At 39.4% G+C, this 22,343-nt stretch overlaps 2 gene segments (V, D, J or C); both read right to left on the bottom strand.

Annotated features, from left to right (window-relative positions):
* Positions 1-14,254: 14,254 nt before the first annotated feature.
* LOC121433636 lies at positions 14,255-14,876 on the bottom strand. The segment is given in 2 exon segments: positions 14,255-14,583; positions 14,828-14,876. Coding segments are annotated over 2 exon segments (378 nt in total).
* A 323-nt stretch (positions 14,877-15,199) lies between these two features.
* LOC121433627 overlaps positions 15,200-22,343 on the bottom strand; it is a 30,288-nt gene continuing 23,144 nt past the window's right edge. Inside the window, 1 exon segment of the V gene segment in view lies at positions 15,200-15,231. Within this exon segment, the coding sequence occupies positions 15,200-15,231 (32 nt within the window).

The raw sequence follows: 22,343 nt of genomic DNA, 5'->3' as shown, positions 1-22,343 counted from the left end.
TGGTGGTAATATGTTTGCTATGTTTTATTATGTTTTGATATGGTCCTTGTATCCCTGATCACTTCAAGACCTTTATCATGAAGGGGTGTTGGATTTTGACTATTCTCAGAGATTTCCACCTAGTCTAGATGAGGATGGCTGCTAAAGACCACTCATTGGTCATGTCCTGGACAATGTGATTTTCTATGGAACATTTGGAGAAGATGAACAACTGTAACATGGACATCCCTTTATGTTTAGTCGCAGTGGTTGTGTCAACCCTTCATAGTTGTTACTGACTGGGAGTCCCTTCATTCAAAAGAATGGGGGGACTTAATATTACCTCTATCAGTTATTCTTCCTCTAATTGTACATATTCTCCATTTTAACTAATATTTTTGCATCCATTACTTCTATTGGCATCTGCAGTTGCTTCCACATGGATCATTCACTGGCATCTCCTGCCAGTTCTGCACCACAATTGTCCTAGCATATTCTACAGGCAGGAAAGATAGTCGGTTAAAGGTTTGATTGTTGTACCAGGCTGCCCAGACTCCCAAAATAACCACTCAGAAACTGTATTAATTAAATCACTGCTTGGCCTATTAGTTCTAGCTTTGTATTGGCTAGCTCTTACATCTTAATTTAACCCATTTCTATTAATCTATTTATTGCCACATGGCTGTAACTTGCTGGCAAGTTTTTGTCTGGAGTCTGTCTCTGGTGGGGCTACATGGCTTCTCCCTGACTCTGCCTTCTTTCCCTCAGCATTTAGTTTAGTTTTCCCTGACTAGGTCTATTCCACCCTATCACAGGTCAAAAAGATTTCTTAATTCATTAATCAATATGCATACAGAGGGGAATCCAACATCATTTTATGGATGGCTTGGTGTTTTATTTAGAATTTTTAATGCTGTGAAAAGACACCATGGCTATGGCAACAATAGGGGTGGCTTGCTTACAGTTTCAGAGGTTCAGCCCATTATGATCATGGTGGGGAGTGTGCAGGCGAAGTAGTGCTGGAGTAAGTAAAAGTCACACATCTTTCAGACCACAGGAAGTATTGAAAGTCACATTGAGGGAAATTAGAGCAAAAGTGACCTTAAAGCCTACTCCATCAGTGACACACTTCTTCCACCAAGGCCACACTTTCTAATAGTGCCACTCTCTAGGAGGGCCATTTTCTTTCAAACCACCACATTTGGTGTTTACATTTCTCTTTCAGTAACTTGGCAACTACCTTCCAACATCAAAGAGAGAACAGAACTTAAGGGTAAGGGCTCAATGTTGGCACTCGCTTTACTTCTTCATGTTCAATGAGTTCTGTTGGTGTTATCCTCTGTAATGTGTTCCCACTGCCAGTTTGCTTAAAACAGCCTTTTGTCTTAGCAACAGCCTATTTTTTTTTTTTGATTTCCAAGGGACCCTATTTGGCCAACAACTTAATTGAATGCAAACTCAGTTCTGCCCCTGAGTTTTGCCTGGCTACAGAGATGGCTAGTTAAGGTTCTGTATCCCCCATTGCTAGGAACCCTCGTTAGGATCACCTTCATAGATTCCAGAAACTTTCCATTGCCCTAGGCTTCCACATCACCCACATAGGCCCTCATGTCAGCCATCTCTGCCACACGTTCTCTCCTTACTCTATCTCCTAATTACTTCATCTTCTGTCCAGTTCCTGCTTCTAGGGAAATCCCTGAATCTCTTGCAATCCCCTCCTCTTTGCCTAACCTGTTGGGGTCCACAGATTGTAGTATGGTTACCATTTACTAGACAGTAGTCCCTTGTAAGGGAATTTATACCATATTTGTCTTTCCCATTCTGAGTTACCTCACTCAGGATGTTTTTTCTAGTTCCATCCATTTGCTTGCAAATTTTATGATGATATATATTTTTAACAACTGAATAATTTTCCATTATGTAAATGTACCCCATTTTTTTGGTCCATTCTGTTGAGGAACATCTAAGTTATTTCCAGTTTCTAGCTACTATGATTAGTACCACAATGAACACAGCTGAGCAAATATCCTTGAGGTAGGAAGGAATATTCTTTGAGTATATGCATAAGCATAGTATAGGTGGGTCTTGAGGCAGATGGATTCCCAACTTTTTAAGGGACCCCCATATTGATTTCCATAGTGGCTGTACAAGTTTGAAGTCCCACCAGCAATGGAGGAGAGTACTCTTGTTTCATATTCTTCCCAGCATGAGATGTCACTGGTGAGATTGATCTTAGTCATTCTGACGGATGTAACATGGAATCTCAGAGTCATTTTGATTCGCATTTTCCTGATTTCTAAGGACGTTAAACATCACCTTAAGTGTTTTTTTTTGCCATTTGAGATTCTTCTATTGAGAAATCTGTTTAGATATGTACCTAATTTTTTAACCAGATTATTTGTTTTATCAATATCTAGTTTATTGAGTTTTATATATTTTCATATTTGTTCTCTGTTATATGCAGAGTTGCTAAAATCATCTCATTCTGTAGGCTGCATTTTGTTTTATTGAAGGTATCTTTTGCCTTTTAGAGGATTTTCAGTTTCATAAGGCCCAATTTTTTAATTATTGATCTTAGTGTCTTCCCTATTGGTTTTCTAGTCAGAAAGTTGTCTTCTGTGCTAATGCATTCAAGGGTATTCTCTACTTTCACTTCTGTCAGGTTCAGTGTATCTGTATTTACATTGAGGTCTTTGAGTTACTTGTCCTAGAGATTTTTTAATAGTTGAATAAAAAGCCTCATTGTTTTTCTTCTATTCCCTTATTTTTAAATTTTTTTATTTAATTAATTTTTCATTTATGTTATGTATCCTCCTTATATTCTACTCTATCTCACATCTCACATATACCCCACTGTTGATGGGAGGCTGCTTATTCATCCTGACTGCCCAAACCAAAATAATCACAAAGAAATTATAATATTTAAATTACTGCTTGGCCCATTAGCTCTAACTTCTTATTTTATAACTCTTTCATCTTAATTTAACACATCTCTATCAATCTGTGCATCCCCACAAGGTTGTGGCCTACCAGAAAAATTTCAGCATGTCTGTCTCTGGCAGTGGCTCCATGGCTTCTCCCTAACTCCTCCTTCTTTCTCTCAGTATTCAGTTTATTTTTTCTCACCTAGCTCTGTTCTACCCTATCACGCCAAGCCAGTTTCTTTATTAACCATGGTATTCACAGCATAGGTAATCCCACATCACCTCTTTTTTTTCTGTTTAAATAAAAAGGAAGTTTTTAACTTTAACATTTAACTCTCTACTCTTTTTCTTCTTTCTCTCAAGCCTGTGTACATTTATCCAACACTGTGACCCATTCAATATCTTTTTTTAAAAAAAACTGAATCTGTTTTTATTGTATATCTGTAATTATTTTCTGACAAGAAGAGTTTATCTTCTTAAAATCCTAAACACTTTTTATGAACTTAAGTGGTGCCATTGCTAGGGGAAATTCGGGACTACGTGCTCGCCCTGGCTAGTCCAGCATGGCAGAGGACGTCCATTCACAGCCTTTGAGTGCACACACCACCCAGTTCTAAATATGCAGCGGGACTATGTCTAGTCATTAATCATTTTGTAACATGTTGCTTACAAGCCCTATGCATATGAGTGGACCTATGGGCAGTGCCCACCTGGCAATCTAGGGTTGGAAGCCCGTGCCTTTTTAAGGGCTGGGAGAGGTTTGGCGAAGAGGAGAGAGAGAGAGAGGGAGAGAGTTAGAGAGAGAGAGAGTGAGAGAGAGAGAGTGAGTGAGTGAGAGAGAGCGCGCGCGCGAGAATTGTAAAAAGATCCTGAATAAAACTGCAGCAGGAAGAGCTCCGGTGTGTCGCGTCATCCTTGCTGGCCGAGGTGGGGCGTGACAGTTTATGACCTGAAAGAGTTCCCTGGTGAAATTTTTTGGTGAAATTTTTGGGGTTATTTATTTGTACTATCATGTCATCTGTGAGTAGTGATAATTTTGTTTTCTATTTGTATCCCTCTGATCTCCTTCAGTCATCTTATTGTCCTAACTAGAACTTCAAGTACTGAATAGGTAGGGTGAGAGTGCAGAACACTGACTTTTTCCTGATTATAGTTGAATTACTTTGAGTTTCTCTCCATTTAATTTAATGTTGACTATAGGACTTTTTTTTCAAATTGGCTTTGTTATGTTAAGTATGTTCCTTTTATACCTGATCTCTCATGAACTTTTATCATGAAGAGGTTTTGTATTTTGTAAAGGTCTTTTCTATATGTAATGAGATGATCATGTGTTTTTTTCTTTCAGTTTGTATGTTGTATTACATTGACTGATTTTCATATGTTGGACCATCCCTGCATCTCTGGAATCAAGCCTAATTTATCATGGTAGGTTATTTTTTGATGTGTTCTCAGATTCAGCTTGCAAATATTTTATAGCATATTTTTTGCTACTGTGTTCATAAGAGAAATTGGTCTGTTTTTTCTTTGTTGAGACTTTTTGTGGTTTGGTTTTCAGGGTTACTGTGGTCTCATAAAATGAAAATGACAATGTTTCTTATTTCTATTTTGTGGAACAACTTGAGGAGTATTGGTGTTAAAACTTATTTGAAAGTCTGATAGTAGACCCAAAAATATGAATATGGTATGTACTCACTCATAAGTGGATTCTAGCCATAAATAAAGGACACTGAACCTATAATTCGTGATCCTAGAGAAGCTAAATAAGAAAGTGAACCAAAAGAAAAACATAAAGTTATCATTCTGGATATTGGAAGGAGACAGGATTGCCAGGCAAAAGTTGTAAACTTGGTGTGGGTGGGGTAGGGGGAAGGGGAGGTGGGGATAAAAAAGTGAGAAGGGGGGATGGGGAGAGCTTGGGGGAATGGGACGGTTGGAATGGAGGATGGTGGATATGGGAGCAGGGAAGTATATATCTTAATTAAGGGTGCCAATTTAGGGTTGGCAAGAGACTTGACTCTAGAGGTGTCCCCAGGTGTCCATGGAGATGTCCCCAGCTAGATCCTTGGGCAGCTGAGGAGAGGGAGTCTGAAATGGCCATATCCTATAGCCATACTGATGAAAATCTTGCGTATCATCATAGAACCTTCATCTGGCGATGGATGAAGCTAGAGACAGAGACCCACATTGGAGCACTGGACTGAGCTCCCAAGGTCCAAATGAGGAACAGAAGGAGGGAGAACATGAGCAAGGAAGTCAGGACCGCGAGGGGTGCGCCCACCCACTGAGACAGTGGGGCTGAGCTCACCAAGGCCAGCTGGACTGGGACTGAAAAAGCATGGGATAAAACCAGACTCTCTGAATGTGTCGGACAAGGAGGGCTGACTGAGAAGCCAAGGACAATGGCACTTTGTGGGAGCCTAGCCTGTTTGGATGCTCACCTTCCTAGACCTAGATGGAGGGGGAAGGACTTTGGGCTTCCCACAGGGCAGGGAACCCTGACTGCTCTTTGGAATGGAGAGGGAGGGGAAGGAGAATGGGGAGGGGGAGGTAAATTGGAGGAGGGGAGGAGATGAAAATTTTTAACTAAAAATATATAAATAAATAAAAAAAGAAAAACAACTTAAAAATACTAACTGGAAAAAAAGTCTGGTAGTATTCTGATCTAAAACTATCTTGCCCCAGTCTTTTTCTGGGGGTTTGGTGTTGGGAGACTGTAGGATAAAAGGCAAGCCAAAGAAACCAACCAGTCCCTGAGCACAAAATCTAGTAGCTCTGACCCTGAATGCAGAACCAGTGAATGAAACACATCAAGGATTGGAGACCAGAGCTGGGGAAAGAAACACTTTATCTCTTAACCCAAAACCAAAGAAACATACCCTGATTCTGAAACCAGTGCCAACAAAACCACTTTGTCTCTAGAATCAGATCCAGCGAAAGAAATACGCCCTGGCCATAAGATTAGGGCCACAAGATGAAAAGGACCCATGAAAGAGACAAATCTGACCCATCTGTGCCCCTGACTAACAAAACCAACCAGTCCCTGCACAGGAAAACTAACCAATCACTGAGCAGAAAATCTTCTACCTTGGAAAATTCCACCCATAAGAAGTCCTATGTAAGTTCCTCTGCATGTTCAGTTGTGGACTGACTTTCACCATCCTGGCAGGCACTCTCTTGGACTCCTTCCTAAATGAATCTATTTTTTTAAAAAGAGTCTTGGGTGAAGATGTTCATTCAGTGGCACAGAATGAAAGATCCTTGCTAGGATGCCTCTTAGGGAACTGAGCATAAAAACCTTGCTGAAAAACCCAAGAGGGCTGAGTTTCTGAGGAAGGCTGGGTAGAACAGCAGAACAGAAGACTCTTGCTGAGATATTCCCTTAGAGGAGCCGAGCAAGGCTGCTGATCAGGAAAAAAAAAAAAAAAAAAAAACAAAAACAAAAAAAACCCAACGTTTTGCCAGAGCTGGAGGAGATTGCTACATTTTTGCAGGGATTTCCTTTTAGCAGTGTGTAGCAAAAGTAACACCTGGGCTGCAGAGGAAGTGAATGGCTCTGCTCAGTTGTTCACAGAGCTCAGATATAGGGTTCACTGGGAGAGAAGCAGGATTGCTGTAGCCATCTCCCATGACACCTCAACTTTAGGTAGCCTGGCTTCCTGACAAGTAAGGATGCTTATCTCTCCGTGGTTCAGCTGTCCTATTGAAACTCCAACCTCAACAGGCGTCCTATTGTGGCTCTACTTCCCTAAAGCTGTTGTATTGTGGCTTTAAACATAGCCTGACTTTCTAAGCAGTTAGAACATCTTTGCAGCTCCAGAGCTATTACACTCATTTTCACTTATAGAAACTTTTTAAGAAATGTTTTATTTTCATGAGGTTCCATATATTTATTGTTGTTCTCAGTGTCTGTTCTACTAGGGACATATTTAGGAAGTGGTTTCCTGTGCCCATGCATTGAAGACTACTTCCCACTTTCTCTTCTATCAGGTTCATTGTGGTCAGATTTATATTGAGGTCTTTAATCCATTTGGACTTGAGTTTTGTGTATGGAAATAGATATGCATCTATTTTCATTCTTATACATGTTGACATCCAGTTACACTAGCATTATTTGTTGAACATACATGAGTGAGTTTGGTCTGTAATTCTCTTTCTTAGAACCATCCTCCACCATGACCAAGTCGGCTTCATCCCAAAGATGCAGGGTTGGTTCAACATATGAAAATCTGACAACGTATTCCACCATATAAACAAACTGAAAAATAAAAACCATACAATCATCTCATTAGATGGTGAAAAAGCTTTAGACAAAATACAACATTTCTTCATGATAAAGTTCTTGGTGAGAGCAGGGATACATGGAACATACCTAAACATAATAAAGACAATATACAGCAAGCCAACAGTCAACATCAAACTAAATGGAGAGAAACTCCCAGTGATCCCACTGAAATCAGCAATAAGACAAGGTTGTCCACTCTCTCCATATCCATTCAATATAGTTCTTGAGGTCTTAGCTAAAGCAATAAGACATCAAAGGGACATCAGAGGGATACAAATCGGAAAAGAAAAAGTCAAACTCTCACTATTTGCTGATGATATAATAGTTTATGTATGCAACCCCCAAAATTCCTCCAAGGCACTACTACAACTTTTAAACACTTTCAGCAATGTAGCAGAATACAAGATTAACTCAAAAAAAAAAATCAGTAGCCCTCCTGTACACAGATGAAAAAAGGACTGAGAAAGAAGTCAGAGAAACATTACCCTTCACAATAGCCACAAATAGTATAAAATATCTTGGAGTAATTCTAACCAAACAAGTGGAAGACTTGTATGACAAGAACTTTAAATCTTAGAAGAATAAATTGAACAAGACACTAGAAAGTGGAAAGATCTCCCATGCTCCTGGGTAGGTAGAATTAACAGTAAAAATGGCAATCTTACCAAAAGCAATCTACAGATTCAATGCAATGCCTATCAAAATCCCTGCAAAATTCTTCACAGGCCTCCAAAGGCACGAATGCTTACCCGGAACTTACAACACTGGGTTAGAATCCTGGATTCCTGTCAATCACACTCAGATTTCCTGTCCCATGTAGTATGTGGAGAGAGTGTCAGATGTAGTGATAATGTCCTCACTGTGAAACACAAGGGAGTGGTGACTTGGGTTTTGTGGCTCCCTGGATACTCACCATCAAGTCCATACAGTACCATAACCTTAACACAAACTCTAGATAAAAGGGGTCATGAGCATCTTTTGTAACAAGAATTTCCCTTCTCCATAGCACCTGCATTGGAGGCACTGACAAGGGCTCTTTTAGGTGAAAGTTGTATTCTATGTGAGGGAACGTCCTAAGTGTCAGCTTCCAGGAGCTGAAGCATAAAAAGTTCTCAAATCTTGAGCTCCAGTATAATCATAACTTAAGGGACTGAGTGAAGCTCATGGTTTCCCTCTCAAAGACTGTAGTACACTGCAGTATGACTGTGTCCAGAAGGCCCATGTGGTAAAGCCTTGGCCTCCAGGCTGTTATTTCTGTGGCGGAACACGTATGAATACAGGGCCAGTGGGAAGGTTTGAGGTCGTTGGCATTGTCCTCAATGGGGAATCTGTGTGCCTGTGCTCTCCTCCTCTTTCCTGTCCACAAGATGCTCAGCTTTGCTCCCTTTACTCCTGTACTGATGGGCTGCTACACCATGGACTCACACAGGACATTCCTCTCATGGACAGAACATCCCAAACTGAGCCAATGTTAAACTCATTATGTCCTTTTATTGTTCTGATGGAGAAAGTAAAAAAGTGATGCACACACAAGGCTTCATCCATTCAAGGCAATTCAGGGCTAGACATGCTGACATGATTGCATGACTGAGTACTGAAAAACACACTTTCAGGTGGTGTTAGATAATGAATTTCAGCCTTGCTTTTCTAGTTCTGTAGTGGGATGTTGATATGAATTGTGTTCTTGTATCTCATTGGTACCACAGTTCCCCCATCACTTTCACTGCCTATTATCTTCATATTTCAATGTTCTAGTGATTTTATTGCAAGGGTCTTTAACCTCCTTGCTGATGTGGAATTCCCCTCTGTATGCTGTAAATCCCAATTGGTTAATAAAGAAACCCTCTTGGGCCTGTACAGAGCAGAACTTAGGTAGGTGGGGAAAACTAAACTGAATGCTGGGAGAAAGAGGACTAGAGAAGCCATGTTGCCCCACCAGAGACAGAAGCTCACTATATACATAATAAATATAAAAAAAAAACAGAGACAGAAGCTCGGGATGAGACGTTCCCTGGTAAGCCGCAGCCATGTGGCTATATAAATATTAATGGAGATGGGTTAGTTTAGGATATAACAGCCAGAAATATGCTTAAGCTATTGGCCAAACATTATTGCAAATAAGATAGTTTCTGTGTGGTTAATTCAGGAGTCTGAGCAGCAGGAAACAATCAAGCAGCCTTCTACTACACCTTGCTTAAACTTATTTTGTTTTGAAGTTGTGAATGGAATTTCACCTTGTCTTAGTAAGTTTGTTACTATTACACAGAAATGCTACAGACTCTCACATGTTTACTTGATATCCTGCTCATTGCCGAAAGTATTTACGATTTAATAGCTTTCTGGTCGAATTTTGAGAGTCTTTTAAGTTTATGAATTTATTATGTATATATGTTTGACTCCTTCATTTACTATTGATATCCCTTTCATTTCTTTCCCTTCCTTTTTTTACTGTGACTGAGACTTTGAGCATTACATGGAGTAAGAATGAGAGAATGGGTTCACAACCTTTTCTCTCTCTAGATTTGAGAAATAATACTATATTTCCTCTATTTATCATAGTTATGGAGGTAGTTTGTCATTTGTCTTTTTTTCCGGTTTTCAGGAATGAGCCTTCTGTTTGTGGTCCCTTCAGAAAATTTATCACAACTCTAGGTGACTTTTCTGCACTGACTGCGATGACCATGAGATTTCTTTTTAGAAGCAGTTTGTGTTGAGTTGAAGTTATTGTTTTTTTTTTTTTTCAATACTGTGTTTTATGTGTAGAGCTGGCTGTCCGGGGAACTCACTTTGTAGTCCAAGATGTTCTTGTTTGAACTCACTGAGATCCCTTTACCTCTGCCTCCCCAAGTTCTGAGATTAAATGTATGCTTCACACTGCCCTGTTTTTGAATGAATCTTTCATCCCTGGATTGAAATCAGTTTGATCATAACGTATACTCCTTCTAAAATGCTGTTAGATTTGAATTGCAGATGTTTTTGTGGGGTTTATACTTATCAAGGAAATTGAAATCTTTGTCATTTTCCCCTTATGTCATTGTATCTAAGTAATGTTGGCTTCATAGTTGTTGTGGGCTTTTTCCCCCTCCTTTTCTGGTGGTGATTCTTCCTTCTTTATGGCATGGAACAGTTCCAGGGGCATTAGTGTCAGCTCTTCATTAAAGATCTAGCTGAATTTGGCAGATGATCCCTTCAATTGGGAGCTTTACCCTTGAGAGTTGTTATATTACTGCTTCAATAGAGTTGCTTGCTATGGTTCTGTTGAAATTTTTGATATCATTGTGATTTAATGTGGTTATGTCACATGTATGTTGACATAGATCCATTTCTTCTAGATATTCAAGTTTGGGGGAGTGTAGATTTTAAAGTCCCACTCAATGATTGCTTCCTTGCATTGCATTTGAGTGCATTGCAGGTCCCTCCCTTGTATCTCTATTTTATCAATGTAGGTCTGTTTCTCTTGCTGTTGTGTATTTATTCACAGGACACAGTCTTTGAATAATGTTATACATTGTTGTTTTATTATTCATTACATTAATTTCATAATATTTATCAGCTCTTCCCATTGATTGACTTTCTGTTCATCTTGAACTTTTCCATTGACCAGAGGTTCATCATTAGTTACTAACTTGAGATCTCTCTGAATTTGGTCATTATTTGAGTCTATCTATTTCTTTAAGTAGGCATTTACAATCATAGACTTTCCTCGTCTTATAGCTGTATCTTGAAGATGCTGAGAAAAGGTGTTATTTTCATTTAATTCTAGGAATACTTTTCTCACTGATTTTTTTCAATAAATCAAATGGTAATTCAAGAATATACTGTGCATTCTACAATTGTTTATGTGGTTCCTCCCTAAGAGGTGTCATCAATGGAGGTACAAAGGAAGAGGTTATCTGCATGTTGGAGAACACTAACTTGTAAGTAAGAAAATGCAGATTGATCCCATGACAGTGTCTGTCAATATAAGTGAGAACTGTCTTGGAACTGTTGGGGCAATATAGTTCAAGAGAGTTAAGTAGTTTGGTTTGATGGATCTCCAAATGTAAAAAGATATTGGTAAACCAGATATAAATGTAAGCAGAAAAATACATTGCTTAAACCTAAGATTGTGAAATATTTGGTCCTCTCAGGGATTTGTGTTAACAAAGAATAGGGTCGTGGGCTCCTAAATGTGTAGGGAATATGGGCTGGTTAAAGAAGAGGAGCCCTTAACTGACCTCCATACTCATTAGTCTTTTGAACACCCAACCTTGTGGAATTACACTAAGTGTTGCTGGATTTTGAGGCCTTTGTGACTTTAAATAATTTATTATGATTTTTAATCCCTTCCAATATTATAATTTTAGAAGATATTGTCTTTGATGAGGGAAAGAAAAGAGGTTCTTGAGATGTATTTAGACTGTGATGATAAAGTAGACACTGGAAATTGGAAGATAGAATACCCTTGTAAGCAAAGGAAGCTGCAATTTCCCCGTCCAATTTGTAAAGGCATTGGAGGCTAGACTGTCTTTGGAGACAGAATTTCTGCATCCAGATTAACTCTTCACAAGTTAACCAATAGAACCATTAGGATTTTAGGCTGTCATCTTCAATTCTTAATGATCAGACACCATGACCATTCAGGATGTTGGGTTAGGTGAACTCATAACACTGGTTTTGTATCTTGGTAGCTGCAAAGTTGGTCAACCTGCCAGCTCTTGCCTGTCTTCACCACTAGGGTGAACTGTCCAGCATTGCCCCAGCTAGTTCACTTTTTACAGTATTAAGTCTGGGGTTTGGCTAGATCTCCTTTTTTCATGCTCTCAAGGTGAGTTCTCCCATACATACACCTTCAGTGCCCACTCTAATTGTCCAGGAAGGTGTAGTGTCCACTCTCCCGAGTGTTGCCCCTGGTAAGTGTTGAAGTAGATCCCTTGCCCACCTCAGGTTGCAGGGGAAAGAATAGGGAGCGCACTTTTCTTCTGATCTGTGAGTTTTTTGTTGTTATTTCGAGACAAGGTTTCTCTGTAACTTTGGTGTCTGTCCTGGAACTAGCTCTTTTAGACCAGGCTGGCTTCAAACTCACAGAGATTCGCCTGCACCTGTCTCCCAAGTTCTGGGATTAAAGGCATGTATCACCACCATCTGGCATGCTCTGTGCTTAACAAGAAAGGTACAGGACTTCCCCACAAGTTTTTGACTTGTCATAGATAATTTCTGGTTGATTAAGATTCAATCCTTGACCTTTTAATCCCTCTATTATACAACAAGAAATGTTTATTTCACAGTACTATGAAGGGTCTACCATGGTCCCATTAATGGTTTTCTTTGGAAAATGCCTTCTTGACTTCAGGTATGTTTCCTTTTCACAAAGAAACTGGTGAGATGGACCATATGATACAAGAAGGTCATCAGTGTAAGACTCAGCAGCCTGGAAACAACTTGTTTCCCTGTACTTACTTTTGTCTGACTTGGGACTCACTCTATGTTTAACTAGGTTATATTCACTAATGGTGAGATTTTGGAAAATTTCAGTATGTTTGTCAGGGTCAACTGTAAAACCTCATAAACTCTTATTAAATCTGATTTAAAATGAAAGGAAGGGGGGTTTCTATTCTGGAGGGCAAAATTATCTTGACATTTCCTGTAAGTGGAGACTAAAGAAGTCAAAGTCTACTTAATGGTGGGTAATTAATAGAGAATTCCACATATTGTTTTCTCAGAGAGGCATTGATCTAACACAGATTCAGTAGTAGTGGAGGCTAGACAGGTAGATTTCACATAACAGTGTCCACAGTGATTTAACTCTTTCTGGAAAGCAAGAAAATTACTTGCATATAGGGGCCCTCAGATCATTTTTCATCCTCATAGCTGGGTATGTCTATTTGGATGGTAGCACTACAGTTAGTACTTTTCTAAGGAGGGCTTTTTCTCTCTTTTCCAGCTTATTGACACAGCATGTCACAGAACAGGAAATTGCTAAGTGCTTCTCATATAGGAATTGAGGATCCAAGGATTTCTAGGGTCTCAGCACTCTAGAGAAGTTGAAACTGATGAGGACTCATTGCCTACCTGAAAAGAGAAGAAGGCTTCCATCAAGTCTTCTCCTTTCCTAAGCCTATGTCTTGAAAGTTCTCTGATGATACCCTGCCTGAAACAATGTGGAATTTGGGGACTAACACCTGATGTCCTGTGTCCTCCATGTGTAATTTGTGTCACATGCTCACCACTTTCATATTTTATACACCACGCCCAAAGGATGAAGAAAGGAAGAAAGGAGCAAAAAGAAGGAAATGGTAGTAAGACTTTGAACACAACTACAGAAGTCTTTAAAATGATGAGTATTGTATAAGGAAAAAATTCAATCAGATAATCTGATACTAAAGTCTTAATTTGGGGATGGACACAAGATAGAAACTTTGGAACCAAAGCAGAAAATTAGGTGTAACATAGCCTTGTGTTTCTAAGTAACTGCAGCAGGCTGCTTGTGAGTGCAACCAAATAAAAGCAATTGGAGAATAAAACCCCTGGAGTGAGAATGTCAGCCTCCTTCTGAAAGATGATTTTGATTCTCAGGTCCCACATGGTGGAGAGAACTAACATTATTCTCTCTCTCTCTCTCTCTCTCTCTCTCTCTCTCTCACACACACACACACACTAAATGACTTTGGTTAACTTTTTTCCTGTTGAAATACTTTGTATTCATTATATTTAGAAACACATAGTAAAAGAAACAGTAAATCATAAGTGATAGGAAACTCTAAAAGGTTTTACTGATGGTGGGATGGATTAGGCAGAGATGTGGTCAGGAAGTAGGGCAGAAAAAGAGAAAATTAAATATGTGTTAACAAAATTTTAAGTGAATAATTATTAATTAAGAAACAACCATAGAGGTCTATATTTTGTTGGGAAATCATTAAATTATAAAGTATATAGGGTGGGACAAACATGTAAATCAGTTCATAAAAGTTTGTTTCATTGTTTAAGATCTTTTCTCAAACAAGTTTAGAGCTGTGTATTGAGGTGTCAGAGAGTAAGAGACAGCTGAGAGACTGAGCCTCAGTGAGCAGCAACCCCAGGAGGTTTTTGTTTAGCCCTGGAGCACTGTGGGAGGAAGCTCCTTACTCTGCTGACAGTAATAGGTTGCAGCATCATCAGCTTCCACAGAATTGATGGTAAGGGTGAAATCTGTCCCAGACCCACTGCCACTAAACCTGGCTGGGACCCCAGATTCTAGTTTGGATGCACCATAGATAAGGAGTTTGGGAGACTGTCCTGGTTTCTGTTGATACCAGCGCATAAGATTTGTTCCATAATAATTGACCCTCGCACTAGACTTGCAGGAGATGGTGGCCTTTTGTCCCAGAGACACAGGGTGCAAACCTGGAGACTGGGTCAGCACAATGTCCCCAGTGGAACCTGGAATTACAAACACACAGACCATGTTTATACATGTTTAGAAACTTTCCCAGCAGAGGAATTTTTCATTAAAAATTTTCAAGAATACTTGTAAGCATCACTTTGAGAAACCAGAAAGTCAAAGAGAACAGGGAACATAAACCCAATTTACAAATGGCTTAAATCTAATGATAAAGATAGCAGAGGCATGGAAAACCATGATGGCCACAGCGGATGCCCCCAACACCGGTCTGCACTCTCTCACCTTGAACCCTGAGCAGCAGCATCCATAGGAGGAGTGCCTTTGACTCCATCTCTGAGTGCTTGAAAAGAGAATGCTTCCTAGGCTCCTGCAGCTGCCCTTAAAGGAGCCTGGCTGTTGTATAATGACTCAATATGTAAATCAGCCCAGAAAAGTGTGTGCTGGTGCTCAAAGGGGCACCTGCTCCTGTTTCACCCACTGGGAGTTGGTGTCAGCAGAAAATTCCCTAGAGCATGGCAAATGTGTCTTAAAGGAGCCTTGCAACATATTCTCTTGAATCTTTACCCTCTAATCTTTCTGAAGTGTGATGCAGGTAAGTGCACTATGGATGTGCTATGTAAAGAATATATGTTATTTCAGGAACAACTTAATCTTTCAAAATTGTAAATGGTCAATGAAAATATTATCTACGAGGGAATGGAGAAAAAAGACTCAAAAAAAAGTAACATAATTAATTCTTGACATATTTCTTATTTTTTTTTAAATCTGTGTTTCAGTGTGTGTGATGCTGTCTATGTATGTTTTTGCCTGCTCTTGTTTGTGGACAACCTCCTTGCCGTGGCATATGGATGAAGATAAGAGGCCACCCTTGGGTATGGCTGTTGCCTTCTGTCTTATCTGAGATAGAGTCTCTTGTTCACCACTGCTCCATGAAGAGCCTGGCCCTGGACCATCTGGATACTCTGCAGTCTCCATCTCTCATCTTGCCACAGCATCACTCTGAGTGCACTCATGTGGTGCAGCTGCTTCTGACTTTATGTGGGTCGCTGGGATGTGAACCAGGTCCTCACATGTATATGGCAAGCATGTTACCCATAGAGCCACTATGGTCCGTTCATTAAAATAGAAGCACTGAAAAGAAATTCTTCATACTGAATGTAAATAAAAATTCAGGAAATATAGGAATTATAACATGAAGGTTAAGTGATATTGTTGGTTACTTTTTTCTCTTTACTCTTTGCTCTTTGAGGGTCCAACACCCGGCTCCCAAATACATACATGGGGACTTATTCTTACTTATAAGTACTTGGCCTTAGCATGGTTTGTTTCTAGGCACCTTTTCCTTTTCCATTTTTTTTGATTGTAGCAGTATTTTTAATTTTTCCAAGTTGTCATATTAGTGCTACATATCTTGAAAGTTGGGAGAGACTTCACTTCCTGTGGCTTGTCTATTGTGGAACCTCTTGAACAGTCTATTCAGCTAAACCTAAAGGTCCATATTTGATTATATCAGGTGGCACATGAGTAGGTTGTTTTGGAAGTTGTGTTGTAGTTAGGGTTGCTGCTTTACTGAGGCAAGATTGATCTGATATGAAGGATTCTCATGTTTATTTGATTTACTTCTATAGGCAAACTATATGTAATGAAAAGACAAAACTGTCTGGGCAGTTCTGGATGATTTTGTATCTGGTAGTTATCATTTGATTATATTATTGTTCCTCAGCTTTGCTATTTCTCCTCAAACTTGAAATCAGGAACAAGGAATTAACAATCACCAATTTCACAAGGCATTGCCATGCAAAACAGAATGATCTGCTATTTATTTGCTTTAAGAAACGCAAGTGTGCCAAGTGTGGCACTTGGTGACCATGCCTTTGACTTTGAAGCTTGAAGCACTTTCCCTGGTTTGTCTGGTGACAGGTCACTTGGAACAGAAGTTTCTTTTTAGGAGACAGAGACAGAGACCCACATTGGAGCACCGGACATGAACCTCAAGGTCCAAATCAGGAGCAGAAGGAGAGAGAGCACGAGCAAGTAACTCAGGACCGCAAGGGGTGCACCCACACACTGAGACAATGGGGTTGTTCTACTGGGAACTCACCAAGGCCAGCTGGCCTGGGTCTGGAAAAGCCTGGGATAAAACTGGACTCTCTGAACATAGTGGACAATGAGGACTACTGAGAACTCAAGAACAATGGCAATGGGTTTCTGATCCTACTGCACGCACTGGCTTTGTGGGAGCCTAGGCAGTTTTGATGCTCAACTTACTAGACCTGGATGGAGGTGGGGGTTCCTTGGACTTCCCACAGGACAGGGAACCCTGATTGCTTTTCGGGCTGAGGAGGGGGGGGACTTAATCGGGGAAGCGGGAGGGAAATGGGAGGCGATGGCGGGGAAGAGACAGAAATCTTTAATAAATAAATAAAAAAAAATAGGAAATAAGGAAGAGCCAAAAAAAAAAAAAAAAACAAAAGTGAAAGACAATAAACCTATATAGATAAACAGAAAAAAAAGAAGTTTCTTTTTAGTCTGGGTAAATTCCCCTCATGTGCTTCTCTTTCAGGCTGTAGTGGATTCTGTCCTTAGACAGGTTTTCTTAGTTTAAATTATCCCATCTACCTTTTGCCTCCAGGCATTTATCTTTCTCTATTATCTCTCTCTTTCTCTCATCTATCTATCTATCTCTCTATCTCTCTATCTATCTATCTATCTATCTATCTATCTATGTATCTATGTATCTATCTATCTATCTATCTATCTATCTATCTATCTATCTACATCTAATCTTCTCTACTTCCTACTTTGTGGTTTGCTGTGTATCTGGTTGGCTGACCACTGGTTTCTTCCCTCCTTCTTTTCTCTGTCCTCTCTCTTCTCTTTCTCTCTGATTATTCTCTCGCTGGCAACCCTGCCTATTTGTCTCCTACCTACTATTGAGTGTTCTGATCTTTATTAGACCAATCAGACATTTTACACAGGCACAGTAACACAGTTTCACAGAATAATACAAATGCCACATAAAACGATATAATACATCTTTGCATCATTAAACAAATGTTTCACAGCATAAACAAATGTACACATTTTCAACTATTTTTCTACTACATATTTCTCATTTATGTTCCTAAACAGTGCAACTCAAAGAAGGGAAACACACAAACCCTACTACTAAAAAAGTGACCGGAGTTAACAACCACTGGTCATTAATATCACTTAATGTCAATGGGCTCAACTCACCTATGAAAAGGCACAGGCTAAGGGATTGGATACGAAAACAGGATCCAACGTTCTGCTGTCTACAAGAAACACACCTCAACCACAAAAACAGGCACCTACTCAGAGTAAAGGGCTGGGAAAAGGCTTATCAAGCAAATGGTCCTAAGAAACAAGCAGGTGTGGACATACTAATTTCTAACAAAGTTGACTTCAAACTTAAATCAATCAGAAGAGATGGAGAGGGACATTTTATACTCATAACAGGAACAATTCATCAGGATGAAGTCTCAATAATGAATATCTATGCCCCGAATATAAAAGCGCCCACGTATGTAAAAGAAACATTACTAAAACTCAAGGCAGCCATCAAACCGCACACACTAATAGTAGGAGACTTCAACACTCCTCTCTCACCAATGGACAGGTCAATCAAGCAGAAACCTAACAGAGAAATTAGAGAATTAATGGAGGTAATGAATCAAATGGACTTAACAGACATCTATAGATTATTCCACCCAAAGAGGAAAGAATGTAACTTCTTCTCTGCAGCTCATGGAACCTTCTCGAAAATTGACCACATACTCGGTAACAAAGCTAACTTACACAGATACAAAAAAATATTAGTAACCACCTGTGTCTTATCAGATCACCATGGATTAAAGTTAGAATTCAACAACAATGCTACCCCCAGAAAGCCTACAAACTCATGGAAACTGAACAGTCAACTTCTGAACCATACCTGGATTAAGGAAGAAATAAAGAAAGAAATTAAAGTCTTCCTTGAATTCAATGAAAATAAAGAAACAACATACTCGAACTTATGGGACACTATGAAAGCAGTGCTAAGAGGAAAGTTCATCGCACTAAGTGCCCACTTAAAGAAAACAGAGAAAGCACATATTGAAGACTCAACAGCCCACCTGAAAGCTCTAGAAAAAAAAGAAGCAGACTCACCTAGGAGGAGTAGAAGATTGGAAATAATCAAACTGAGGGCTGAAATCAACAAAATAGAAACACAGAAAACAATCCAAAGAATCAATGAAACAAAAAGCTGGTTCCTGGAGAAAATCAACAAGATTGATAAACCCCTATCCAAACTAATCAAATGGCAGAGAGAGAATACGCAAATTAATAAGATCAGAAATGAAAAGGGGGACATAACCACAGACACAGAGGAAATTCAGAGAATCATCAGATCTTACTACAGAAGCCTGTATAACACAAAACTGGAAAATGTAAAAGAAATAGACACTTTTTTAGATAAATACCATATACCAAAGTTACACCAGGACCAGGTGAACAATCTAAACAGACCTGTTCGTCGCGAAGAATTAGAAGAGGTTATCAAAAACCTCCCTACCAAAAAAAGCCCAGGACCAGATGGTTTCAATGCGGAATTCTACCAGAAATCCAAGAAGAGCTAATACCCATACTCCTTAATGTATTCCACAATATAGAAACAGAAGGGTCATTACCTAATTCCTTTTATGAAGCTACAGTTACTCTGATACCAAAACCACACAAAGACTCAACCAGGAAAGAGAATTACAGGCCAATCTCACTCATGAACATCGACGCAAAAATCCTCAATAAAATACTGGCAAACCGAATCCAAGAACACATCCGAAAAATTATCCATTATGATCAAGTAGGCTTCATTCCTGAGATGCAGGGCTGGTTCAACATACGAAAATCTATCAATGTAATCCAGCATATAAATAAACTGAAGGAAAATAACCATATGATCATCTCATTAGATGCTGAAAAAGCATTCGACAAAATTCAACATCCATTTATGTTAAAAGTCTTGGAGAGATTAGGGATACAAGGGTCATACCTAAATATAATAAAAGCTATATACAGCAAGCCGACAGCTAACATCAAATTAAACGGAGAGAAACTCAAAGCCATCCCGCTTAACTCAGGAACACGACAAGGATGTCCACTCTCTCCATACCTCTTCAATATAGTACTTGAAGTTCTAGCAATAGCAATAAGACAACATAATGGGATCAAGGGGATTCGAATTGGAAAGGAAGAAGTTAAACTTTCGTTATTCGCAGATGATATGATAGTGTACATAAGCGACCCCCAAAACTCCACCAAAGAACTTTTACAGCTGATAAACAGCTTTAGTAATGTGGCAGGATACAAGATCAACTCCAAAAAATCAGTCGCCCTCTTATACACAAAGGATAGGGAAGCAGAGAGGGAAATCAGAGAAGCTTCACCATTCACGATAGCCACAAACAGCATTAAATATCTTGGGGTAAATCTAACCAAGGAAGTGAAAGATCTATTTGACAAGAACTTTAAGGCATTGAAGAAAGAAATTGAAGAGGATACCAAAAAATGGATGGATCTACCTTGCTTTGGATTGGGAGGATAAACATAGTAAAAATGGCAATTCTACCTAAGGCAATTAATAGATTCAATGCAATCCCCATCAAGATCCCATCAAAATTCTTCACAGATCTGGAGAGGACAATAATCAACTTTATATGGAAAAACAAAAAACCCAGGATAGCCAAAACAATCCTATACAATAAAGGATCTTCTGGAGGCATTACCATCCCTGACTTCAAACTCTATTACAGAGCTACAGTAATGAAAACAGTGTGGTACTGGCATAAAAACAGAGAAGTCGACCAATGGAATCGTATAGAAGACCCGGATTTTAACCCACAAACCTATGAACACCTCATTTTTGATAAAGGAGCTAAAAGTATACAATGGAAGAAAGAAAGCATCTTCAACAAATGGTGCTGGCACAACTGGATGTCAACCTGTAGAAGAATGAAAATAGACCCACATCTTTCACCGTGCACAAAACTCAAGTCCAAATGGATTAAAGACCACAATATCAGCCCAAACACACTGAAAAGGATAGAAGAGAAAGTGGGAAATACCCTACAACAGATGGGCACAGGAGATCGCTTCCTATGTATAATCCCAGAAGCACAGACATTAAGAGCAACATTGAATAAATGGGACCTACTAAAACTGAGAAGCTTCTGTAAAGCAAAGGACACTGTCACTAAGACACAAAGGCAACCTACTGACTGGGAGAAGATCTTCACCAACTCCGCAACAGACAAAGGTCTGATCTCCAAAATATATAGAGAACTCAAGAAACTAGACTTTAAAATGCTAATTAACCCAATTAAAAAATGGGGCACTGGTCTGAACAGAGAATTCTCAACAGAAGAAGTTCAAATGGCCAAAAGACACTTAAGGTCATGCTCAACTTCCTTAGCAATCAGGGAAATGCAAATCAAAACAACTTTGAGATATCATCTTACACCTGTGAGAATGGCTAAAGTCAAAAACACCAACGATAACCTTTGCTGGAGAGGTTGTGGAGGAAGGGGTACCCTCATCCATTGCTGGTGGGAATGCAATCTTGTGCAACCACTATGGAAGTCAGTGTTTCGGTTTCTTAGGAAATTCGGGATCAACCTACCCCTGGACCCAGCAATACCACTCCTGGGAATATACCCAAGAAATGCCCTATCATATGACAAAAGCATTTGTTCAACTATGTTCATAGCAGTATTATTTGTAATAGCCAGAATCTGGAAACAACCTAGATGCCCTTCAATGGAAGAATGGATGAAGAAAGTATGGAATATCTACACATTAGAGTACTACTCAGCGGTAAAAAACAATGACTTCTCGAATTTTGCATGCAAATGGATGGAAATAGAAAACACTATCCTGAGTGAGGTATCCCAGACCCAAAAAGATGAACATGGGATGTACTCACTCATAATTGGTTCCTAGCCATAAATACGGGTCACGGAGTCTACAATAGGTGAATCTAAAGAAGCTAAGTAAGAAGGGGAACCCAAGGAAAAACATATAGTTATCCTCTTGGCTATGGGAAGTAGACAAAATTGCCGGGGAGAAAATTGTTGTTTTGATTTTCATTTCCCTGATCGCTAAGGAGGTTGAGCATGACCTTAAGTGTCTTTTGGCCATTTGAACTTCTTCTGTTGAGAATTCTCTCTTCATTTCAGTGCCCCATTTTTTAATTGGGTTAATTAGCATTTTAAAGTCTAGTTTCCTGAGTTCTCTATATATTTTGGAGATCAGACCTTTGTCTGTTGCGGGGTTGGTGAAGATCTTCTCCCAGTCAGTAGGTTGCCTTTGTGTCTTAGTGACAGTGTCCTTTGCTTTACAGAAGCTTCTCAGTTTTAGTAGGTCCCATTCATTCAATGTTGCCCTTAATGTCTGTGCTGCTGGGGTTATACATAGGAAGCGATCTCCTGTGCCCATCTGTTGTAGGGTACTTCCCACTTTCTCTTCTATCAGGTTCAATGTGTTCAGACTGATATTGAGGTCTTTTTTGTTTTTCCATATAAAGTTGATTATTGTCCTCTCACGTTCTGTGAAGAATTTTGATGGGACCTTGATGGGGATTGCTTTGAATTTATAAATTGCCTTTGGTAGAATTGCCATTTTTACTATGTTGATCCTCCCAATCCAAGAGCAAGTAAGCTCCTTCCATTTTCTGGTATCCTCCTCAATTTCTTTCTTCAATGCCTTAAAGTTCTTGTCAAATAGATCTTTCACTTCCTTG

This window comes from Microtus oregoni, unplaced genomic scaffold (assembly GCF_018167655.1).
Source record: "Microtus oregoni isolate MIOR12 unplaced genomic scaffold, Mior012 000002F_ref0000024, whole genome shotgun sequence".
NCBI lineage: Eukaryota > Metazoa > Chordata > Mammalia > Rodentia > Cricetidae > Microtus > Microtus oregoni.
This window is presented reverse-complemented; position numbering and strand designations above follow the sequence as displayed.